The sequence below is a fragment of the Xyrauchen texanus genome, chromosome 20 (genome assembly GCF_025860055.1).
Source record: "Xyrauchen texanus isolate HMW12.3.18 chromosome 20, RBS_HiC_50CHRs, whole genome shotgun sequence".
Taxonomy (NCBI): Eukaryota; Metazoa; Chordata; class Actinopteri; order Cypriniformes; family Catostomidae; genus Xyrauchen; species Xyrauchen texanus.
In genome coordinates, this window is record NC_068295.1 from 43,579,686 (window position 1) to 43,590,397 (window position 10,712).

The 10,712-nt window shown below is 37.6% G+C and overlaps 1 protein-coding gene across 2 annotated transcripts; it reads right to left on the minus strand.

The window, feature by feature from the left end:
• Nucleotides 1-4,100: 4,100 nt before the first annotated feature.
• On the minus strand, nucleotides 4,101-10,253 carry LOC127660849 (mitochondrial pyruvate carrier 1). 2 transcript variants are annotated; one of them, XM_052151290.1, is made up of 4 exons: nucleotides 10,053-10,251; nucleotides 4,890-4,986; nucleotides 4,656-4,788; nucleotides 4,101-4,441 (listed from the first exon to the last, which is right to left on the minus strand). In XM_052151290.1, exons 1-4 carry the CDS (start codon nucleotides 10,125-10,127, stop codon nucleotides 4,417-4,419), a joined length of 330 nt encoding a protein of 109 aa, XP_052007250.1. In that variant the 5' UTR covers nucleotides 10,128-10,251; the 3' UTR covers nucleotides 4,101-4,416. The 2 variants fall into 2 exon arrangements, with proteins under 2 accessions (XP_052007250.1, XP_052007251.1); XM_052151291.1 differs by lacking the exon at nucleotides 4,101-4,441 and having other exon boundaries at nucleotides 4,652-4,788; nucleotides 10,053-10,253.
• Nucleotides 10,254-10,712: the final 459 nt, after the last annotated feature.

The window sequence follows — 10,712 nt, forward strand, 5'->3', positions numbered from 1 at the left end:
CATTCGTACATCAATCGAACCGTACTAGAGTTCGTTTGGAAGCTGACCGAGACCCACTATTCAGGTGGTCTCGGTCCGCTTGTTTGGTGCGCACCAAAGTTCGGATGGCAGCGTTCACACTTGTTCAAATGAACTGCACTAACAGAGCAATTGCACCAGAGGTCATTTTAATTGAACAAAATCTGCCAAGTGTGAACACACCCTAAACGCCATTTAAACCTAGTGTGTTTTTATTTTGTTTTGCATGGCCTCTTCCTTTGCGTGCATGCTGTATGCAAGAGAGCTCAATATTTAGACTTTTGACATTTCTCTTCATTTATTTATGTTGTTTTGCATTTTGCTTGTTTTTGATTTGGGAAAACAAATGTAGCCTACAATTATTTGTCTTGACAGTAAAGCACCTTAAATCTGAAAAAGAGAGCCAAGTGAGTGACTGGGAGAATTTTTTATTTGTATTTTATTTTTTTATGAAAACATGCCAAAATGCACTACTTGAATGATTGTGACGAGGAGGAGAGCATGGCCAGGCCATGAGGGTGCACGCCTGGCGTTGAGTTGCCCCAATCAATGGGAGAGTGAGATAAGGAGGAGAGAGAGAGAGAGAGACACACACACACACAGAGCTGTGTGTGTGTGTGTGTCTGCGTGTCTGCGTGTCAGTGTTCTGCTGAATAGGAAAGTTTTATGTTGAGTTTATGTTCAATATTAAAGTCTACGTATATTGTTCAAGCTGGTCCCAGCTTCCTCCTTTCCACCCAACAATAAACCTTGTTACAAAAATAAAGCCTAATAATTATTTTCATTATCTACATCAAATAATTTAACATTACTTTTAAATTTAGCATTCCCCAATTCTGCAAATTATTATAAGAACTTTTGTCAACAGACTCACGTTTACTACGAATTGTCATTTTTAATTAAGCCTACTAAAATGTTTTCAAATTTGCTATATCAAAACAATATCAAATAGTCATTGTCTTGGAAATGAAAAGGAATATGCTAAAAATCTGTCAAGTCCGACGGATATATAATTTGTAGTGCAAAGTCTGTATGTGACCTGGCACTTGTGAAGTCAGAAGAATAGTATTGATACAATGATCCAGAACACAGATGAGACCAGGGGAAGAAACAAGCTCTCTAATTTCACATACTATTGAAAATTATTATTATATGCCATAACAGTATCTCCATGAAGCACAAAACACCAGCCAAAGGAGAGTTTGTCAGCTAAATGAAAGATCTGTGCCCAACATGAGGTCTGAAAGTGTCCAGTGTAATAGTGTACCCTAATCATGTTTTATTGTGTCTGATCTTTTATATTATTTTTTGAAATTTATTCAAGGGCCATTTAATTTTTTTCCATCACATCACTATGACCTATTATATATGGCCGGAGACCATAACAGTGCAGGCAGCATCAGGAGGTAGAAGTTATGTGCAAAGAAATGTGCAAGGCAAGTGCAAATAAATACAAATAAATAATAAATATGTAGTCCGAGTGGGATGTAGAGTTTAGAGTTCAGTGAGCTGAGAGAAAGAAACGATTAAAATGAGCTCAACGGCTGCTATTCTTAAAGAGACAGTCCCGTTTTAGGTGTACCGTACATACTGTATCAGTGTAATACTTGTAAATTCTAGGGGTGATAAAGAAATCTATTCTGTTACAAATTGCTATTCTTTAGACAAATGATTTAAAAATAGTCTCCTTGATGAAAAATCGATTTTTAATATAATAAAAACATTATAAAAAATACACGTTTAGTCTAATATACAGTGATAACAGGGGCATAGCATCTCTTTTCATAAGTGAGGGAGAAAAAATAATATATAATAATAAGATATATATTTTTATATATATCAATCGATTACAATTTTAATCTAAAGAATTATGTGATTGACTAGTGAATTTTAACTTTCACATTTACACATTTACTGTATGAAAGACACAGCATAAACAAATATATGCCCTGTGAAAAAGGGTGTGTGCGGAGGGGAGGGGGTGGTGTTGAAGAGAGAACTTACTGTAGGTTTTATTGAAAGTGAAAGGGACACATCATAAGTGATAGATATATCAAGCTACACTGGTGGCCAAAAGTTTGGAATAATGTACAGATTTTGCTCTTATGGGAAGAAATTGGTACTTTTATTCACCAAAGTGGCATTCAACAGATCACAATGTATAGTCAGGACATTAATAATGTGAAAAATTACTATTACAATTTGAATTTTTTTTTTTTCATAACTTCTTAAACTACTTCAAAGAGTTCTCATCATAAAATCCTCCACGTATAGCAATGACAGCTTTGCAGATCCTTGGCATTCTAGCTGTCAGTTTGTCCAGATACTCAGGTGACCTTTCACCCCACACTTCCTGTAGCACTTGCCATAGATTTGGCTGTCTTGTCGGGCACTTCTCATGCACCTTACAGTCTAGATGATCCCACAAAAGCTCGATGGGGTTAAGATCCATAACACTCTTTTCCAATTATCTGTTGTCCAATGTCTGTGTTTCTTTGCCCACTCTAACCTTTTCTTTTTTTTTTCTGTTTCAAAAGTGGCTTTTTCTTTGCAATTTTTCCCATAAGGCCCTTACGCCTGAGTCTTCTCTTTACTGTTGTACATGAAACTGGTGTTGAGCGTGTAGAATTCAATGAAGCTGTCAGCTGAGGACATGTGAGGTGTCTATTTCTCAAACTAGAGACTCTGATGTACTTCTCCTCTTGTTTAGTTGTACATCTGGTTTTCAACATCTCTTTCTGTCCTTGTTAGAGCCAGTTGTCTTGTCTTTGAAGACTGTAGTGTACACCTTTGTATGCAAACTTATTTTTTTTGGCATTGAATAACATTCCTCAAAACAATAATTGACTAATGGGTTTCTAGAAAAAGCTCTTTCTTGTTTGACCTAATATTGACCGTAAGACATGCTAGTCTATTGCATACTGTGGTATCTCAAAAACAAACACAAAGACAATGTTAAGCTTCATTTAACGAACCAAATAGCTTTCATCTGTGTTTGATATGATAGCAAGTGATTTTCTATTACGAATTAGTAATTTAGCATGATTACTCAAGGATATGGTGTTGGAGTGATGCTGCTGTCTAGATTTGATCAAAAATGACTTTTTTCAAATAGTGATGGTGCTGTTTTAAACATCAGTAATGTCCTGACTATACACCGTGATCAGCTGAATGCCACTTTGGTGAAATAAAGTACCAATTTCCTTCCCAAACAGCAAAATCTGTACATTATTCCAAACTTTTGGCCGCCAGTATATATTTGTGCCGAGTTTCACACAAACAGGTTTTCTCTACGAGAAGTTTCATCTCTTCAATCCCTATAATGCACACTGCTACAGCCGGTAAAGTGCTGGTTGTTCACTGTCAGACGTCAAAATCTCTGCTGTGATTAATGTTCCTGTTATTATGCGTAATCCACAGGTTTGTTTGTGAGGTGTTGTGGAGAGTATTTTTCAGGAGTCATTCTGCAGATTCTTGCTGGTAATGCCTTAATAAATAGTTGCAGTAAAAAAAGGCTAATCAAGTTGGATTCTGTGATCTACAAATTTATAACACTTCTGCACTTTTGATTGCGGAACGAGAATTGTCTTGTGACTACAAGTGCTCAGGTTACATTGAAGTGTGTCATTCTGCGTTCAGGATGTACATCGCAATACATATCGAATCAGCAACTAAATATCGTTGGAATATTGAATTGGGAGGTCTGTGGCATTTCCCACCCTTATAATACAAATGATGCATGTTTAACCAATGATTAAACAAGATTTGTAAAAATTTATATTTTCATAATGCACCTAGCTAGAAGCTCCCCTGTATAATTAATAGCATTAGCTGAAAAAGAATATATTTTATATGTAGGCAAAATAGAAATGTTAACTTAAATATACCATATGAGTTGATTCAAATCTAAATCAACTCAAGAAACACTGTGAATTGAAATCGAATTGATAAATACTCAGACCTAACTGCAGAATGCACTTTCTTACTCTATTAAAACAGATAACACCTGTCATAACATAGAGATGATGACATAAGGAGTTAATACTTCCTTTACCTTAAGATGTTTCCGTCTGTGTTTCTTTATTTGCATTTAAAGGTAAACTCAATTAACTACTGCAGTTAATAAAATCTGTCATTTTTATTTTATTTTTAAACAGACATCATGTATGGAAATAAATTAACCCCAAACAAATCTAAATTACAAACTAAAAACTTCAAGACCTTGTCATACGTCTTAAAAATGGTTGTGTGTAACAGTAGAGACAATCTGAAAGAAGGTCTGAAGGGTTAAATGATAATTATATGAAATCAATATAATCTATGATATAATATGTATGCTAAATCCACCAGATGTCGCCAAAACACGCTGCGATACAGCTTTGATCACAGAAACTTCCATCATTTGGCCATCTTCTTCTCCATGCTGAGGAACAGAGTGAGGAACAGACATTTAGATAACTGCAATAACAGAGTCTAAACAAACCAGACTCACCCGAACACATCCAGAAACAGTCTAATTATAGAAGGTGTCACATATTTACAGTAAACATTTGAGTATCCCAGGAAGGTTTTGAACAGAAAAACCATGTCAAACATGAACTTCACATGTTGTTGGAGCACACAGGGTCTGATCTTACTTGTATTTGATGAGTCTGCTGCCCTGGATGAGTTGTGCTGTTTCATTGGTTAAATGGCAGGCAAACAGAAGCCAGTTTCTGGGTTGCACCTTGTAGGCAAACCTCATGAACAAGAGTGAGTAACAGGTGAGAGCTGGTGGAAAACAGAGTGAAGAAACACCTTAAATAACCTTTCACCTCACATTACACTTCTAACAGGCAGATTATTGCACAAGCTGCTGTTGTGTCACGTACCAAAGGTCATTCTGCCGCTGATGATCTCTGGACTCTTCTTCATGTCAGAGATTGCGGCTATAGGCAGGCCCCAGTTTGCCACAGGACCCCAGAAATGCTGAAATCCACAACAACAACAGCTATGACTACAGTTACAGAGCTCTGATCAGACACATGCGAGATCAGTTCTTTATTTCAGTACAGATGAACATGATGTAAAGAACTTACTGTGCTGAAGTTGAAGGTCACACAGCATGAGCAGACCACAACATGAAAAAAAAAAAAAAAAGATTAATTACACATGATGAAGTTAAAGCAATAAAGCAAAACTTTCTTATCACTAGCAAATCAAATCTATTCATTAAGATCAGTGACATCAAGTGTCAGGCTGTGATTTCATTGTGATTAGCAGGGTGATTCTCACAAAACTTGTCAAGAAAATGTCCTGGTCCTATTTCACACCAAAATCAAAAGACACAAAGAAGAAATTACATTTAGCACATGGACAATGAAGCCGATTTTTTAAATTGTGTACTGTTAACCCTAATGTTGTCATTATGGTAAAAGTCAAGTTGTCTTTATTAAACATTACTTGCATTTTCAGGTTTTGGGCTCATAAATATCTATGCTCCTTGAACTTATTTATCTTTAGTACAAAATTGAGGTTATGGGGAATACCCATAATCCCTTGCTCTTGAATTATGCTTTCTTGGTCAAAGGGAACTTATTGAGGTATTTCAATAGTTGTTATAGAATTCATAGAGGTTTTAGCTCTTTTGTAGTATTATTTTATGTTGTTTTGTTGCAAATTGTAGTTTGGTGTGATGTCACCATTAGGGTGATCTGTGTCCCCTTTGGTCAATTTGGCCCCTGTTAACACTTTCTCTGTTCTCCTACTGCATGTGCAACTGAAGTACAAGGGTCTATGTATTTCTGTAGTTTGTTTGTTTCTATCTTTCTTTCCTTTTTTACACCATGCCAGCTTCTATGGCTATATTCATGGTGGGAGCCAGGTTTAGTTATTTAAAAATAGAGTTAAATAAGGTGTCTAAGATGAATTTTTCCTAAAAACTTTAAAACTACCTTTGGATTCACATGATTAAAAACCTTTTCAAAAGTATCAACTGAATAATACAGGTTCCTCAGATGGGTAGAGGTATGACAGTCCAGTAAAATATGTTTAATAGACAGTGTGTTCTGACAAGATGAACACTGAATTTTCTCCTGATAGTAAAAATTGGTGTGTGAGTCTTGTATGTCCTATCCGGCATCATTTATAAATGACTTGATCCCAGCGATTATTAAAAGGGAACACATACAGTATCTCACAAAAGTGAGTACACCCCTCACATTTTTGTAAATATTTGATTATATCTTTTCATGTGACAACACTGAAGAAATGACACTTTGCTACAATGTAAAGTACAGCCATTAATGTCTAAACCGATGGCAACAAAAGTGAGTACACCCCTAAGTGAAAATGTCCAAATTGGGCCCAATTAGCCATTTTCCCTCCCCGGTGTCATGCGACTCATTAGTGTTACAAGGTCTCAGGTGTGAATGGGGAGCAGGTGTGTTAAATTAGGTGTCATCGCTCTCATACTGGTCACTGGAAGTTCAAAATGGCACCTCATGGCAAAGAACTCTCTGAGGATCTGAAAAAAGAATTGTTGCTCTACATAAAGATGGCCTAGGCTATAAGAATATTGCCAAGACCCTGACACTGAGCTGCAGCATGGTGGCCAAGACCATACAGCGGTTTAACAGGACAGGTTCCACTCAGAACAGGACTTGCCATGGTCGTCCAAAGAAGTTGAGTGCACATGCTCAGCGTCATATCCAGAGGTTGTCTTTGGGAAATAGACGTATGAGTGCTGCCAGCATTGCTGCAGAGGTTGAAGGGGTTGGGTGTCAGCCTGTCAGTGCTCAGACCATACGCTGCACACTGCATCAAATTGGTCTGCATGGCTGTCGTCCAAGAAGGCAGCCTCTTCTAAAGATGATGCGCAAGAAAGCCCGCAAATAGTTTGCTGAAGACAAGCAGACTAAGGACATGGATTACTGGAACCATGTCCTGTGGTCTGATGAGACCAAGATAAACTTATTTGGTTCAGATGGTGTCAAGCGTGTGTGGCGGAAACCAGGTGACGAGTACAAAGACAAGTGTGTCTTGCCTACAGTCAAGAATGCTGGAAGTGTCATGGTCTGGGGCTGCATGAGTGCTGCCGGCACTGGGGAGCTACAGTTCATTGAGGGAACCATGAATGCCAACATGTACTGTGACATACTGAAGCAGAGCATGATCCCCTCCCTTCGGAGACTGGGCCGCAGGGCAGTATTCCAGCATGATAACAATCCCAAACACCCCTCCAAGAGGACCACTGCCTTGCTAAAGAAGCTGAGGGTGAAGGTGATGGACTGGCCAAGCATGTCTCCAGACCTAAACCCTATTGAGCATCTGTGGGGCATCCTCAAACGGAAGGTGGAGGAGCACAAGGTCTCTAACATCCATCAACTCCGTGATGTCGTCAAGGAGGAGTGGAAGAGGACTCCAGTGGCAACCTGTGAAGCTCTGGTGAACTCCATGTCCAAAAGTGTGAAAATGGAAAATAATGGTGGCCACAAAAAATATTGACACTCAGATATAATCAAATATTTACAATAATGTGAGATACTGTATCTTGTTCCAACAAGATTTATTTCCCATAATTTGTTGTTTAAACACTGATCCCACTCCGACTGCCATTTGTTTTTGATGTATATTTAAAGTTGGTTTCAGATATGTGGAAGATATAGGGCATTTTTCTGGTTCAGTAGACAGTACTTCTCTGGCAGCTCTGTCTGCTTGTTAATTATCGGAGATTCTTGAGTGTCTAGGTACCCAGCAGAAAATAATATTCAAACTCTATGCTTCAAGAGATAACAGTTTGATTAAAATCTTAACAATTGTTGGGTGATCTGTTTTAGTAGCTTCCAATGCTTCAAGACATGACTTTGAATGAGTTATTACTAAAAAAGGTCTAAAGGGACTAAAGTGCCAGTAGTAGTAGCGTTTGCCTCTGCAGTGAAAACTGAACTTTGGTCAGGGATGTGGATACCCTAACATAGTTGGTTTGTTTGCAAAAGCTGCTGCCACTTTATTTCCAGATTTAGATCCATCTGTGTATATTGGTATATGTTGTGGGTATACTGCTCTTATGCCCAGAAATTGTTGATGGAAATCATTCGGATACTTTTTAGATTTTTGTTTCCTTGTTAAATCCTGATGGATGTGAGGCTTTTTGAGATCCCATGGAGGAATTTTGCAGAAATGTGTCTATTCCAAACTGTTTAGATCCACTTTCAGATTCTTCAGATGGGTTTTTATACGTAGGCCAAATGGATGAATTAAACTTTTTTCATATATTGTTGTATGCCGGGTTTACTTTATTTGTTTTAAGTTTGGTTGCATATTGTTTGGCTAACTTTAGGCATCTGATTTCCAAGGAAGGTTCATTGGCTTCTGCACAGAGATTTTGGATTGGTGATGTTCTGTAGGCTTCCAAAGCTAGTCGTATACCTTGGTGGTGTACAGTGTCCAAAAGTCATATGTATGACTTCCTAGCTAATCAATAAATGATACTTCCATAGTCCAGCTTTGAGCATACCATGGTTCTGTACAAGTTCATTAGAGTTGAGCTGTCTGCTCCACATTTGGTTTTGGATAAATCTTTTAAACCATTTATAGCTTTAAATCATTTATTTTTTTTGTTATTTAATGTGAGGAATAAAAGGCCATTTATTTTCAAAAGTGATATCAAGAAACCTGTTTTCTTTAACAACTTTAATGGGGACTCCATCAATAAACAGCTCTGGTTCATTGGCTAACGAATGAAGCCGACAGAAATGAATATGAATACAGATGTTTTTGTTTGTGAGAACTTGAAACTATTCTATGTTGACCAGGAGTGCATTTTGTTTATCTTCTATTAGATTTTTCTAATACTTGATAGTATTCATGTACTTTCTCCTGTAGCAAATGCAGATATCATCTACATATAAACTACAGAGGACATCAGAAAAGCGGGGCGGGGCTGAATAAGGTTAAGTCGAGTCAAGTCATTTTTATTTGTATAGTGCCTTTCACAACACACATCGTTTCAAAGCAGCTTTACAGAAGGTCAGACATTAACAGAAGGTAAAACTGTTATGTCTATAATGTCTTAGCCATCATTGTGTAGTTTGATAAAATATCATTTTGAAACACTTTGTATTCAAAATAAGGTGAATACATGGAACAGGGATTTTTCACAGGCACATCTTTTAACGTCAGTGTGAACGAAGAGCACTTCGAAAACAAAGATGATGTTTTCAAACATATCTGGATTAATGTGGATGTAGCCTGATATACTTGTATGATAGTGCAACAGATCTGCACTGTTTGCAATCAGAAATGAGAGAAAACTGGCAAATAAATAAATTGCTATAGGGACAAAATATTTTTTAGTAAAATAAACATTAACATTGCAAAATACAGTTTGATCAATTCACTTTTTGTTTTGGGCTCAACAGTAAGGATGATTTCTGCTGGTCTGGTCGGTCCAGTAGTTCAGATTTGTATTTGCCCTACCAATATTTTCACTGGCCCCACCACAAAAGTTATAGCCCTTGCTTGGTTTATAATTTGCATTTTAAATAGCCGGAATATACAGCTATAATGTAAAGGCCATGACAGAATTTGGCAGAAAGACATTGGCATACATTGTGAAACATTACTGATTAGTTCATACATTTTAAATAATTCTTATTGATGCTTTCAAGACTTTCTCCCAATTCCATTATATTTCAATCTTGATGACAGTACCTTGTCAACAAATTGAAAGCAGCAGATTCCGCAACAACGTTCAATATATCACAAAGTATAACAGAGGGGAGTAGTGACAACACAGCACTTGCAGAAACTCTCTCAGACTGGCCCGATCCATCCTTACTGCAGATGAAGATGTGATGTGTCTCCGCCTGCTGGTGATCGCGATACTGCAGTTCATGTCCTTCACAGCGGTTAAACACTTATGTTTACGTTTCTCATGATAGTTTATGAACTGCTGCATGAGTTTATGAATGTGCTCATATCTATTATATCAAACAATTGTATTAAATATTTAAAATACCTACATTATATCGTTATATGAGAAACACATTGACTGACCTCATGAGATAATCTCTGAAATCTTTACTGCGCAAATAATCCACCGCTTTACGCGCCACAGTTCCCGCCATGATCGATCAGATGATGATTTTAACGTGGAAAAGAGTCACTCTGTTCTGATCTGTCAGCTGCAGATCTGCGTTGGCTTTAATATTAGAGGACAGACAGTGACGCGCAGGAGATTTACTGGGATAACTTCCGGGGTACATGTTTCCTGCGTGACAAATTAAAAGTCCTTAAAGTTATTTATTTGTTTACAGACATGAGTGTCGGTACACGATCCGTTCCACCTGCACGATCCGTTCTACGCATGCGCGTAATTACGTCACGGTTTAAACGTCACTGTTTTCCTACACTATCTGTACCACGCATGCGATGAAACGCTTGACGGCCAGGCGGCACAACTTGCGGCATATTTGTGTAACGTTAGTTGTATTGTTTAACATTTCACAGAGGGTCTATTTTGATGCTTTTAAATGTAGCTTACGCTATGCATTACGATGTGTTTACGTGGTTGCCAATCCAAAATAATAAAGGAGTTGTGAGTTGTTACATGAACATACATGATCAGTTTCCTCCATACTCTCCTTTGCTATTCATTGCTGTATGGTATTAGGCTTAACTTACCGTGTTTTGGTCTGAGGTCAGTAGTATTG

Excerpts from the sequence above, each read along its gene's own strand:
- LOC127660849 (XM_052151290.1), bottom strand. The coding sequence starts at position 10,127 with ATGGCGGGAACTGTGGCGCGTAAAGCGGTGGATTATTTGCGCAGTAAA. Across the intron at positions 4,987-10,052 it reads GAGATTATCTCATGAGGTCA|CATTTCTGGGGTCCTGTGGC; the intron begins GTCAATGTGTTT and ends TGTGGATTTCAG. Across the intron at positions 4,789-4,889 it reads CAGCGGCAGAATGACCTTTG|CTCTCACCTGTTACTCACTC; the intron begins GTACGTGACACA and ends GTTTTCCACCAG.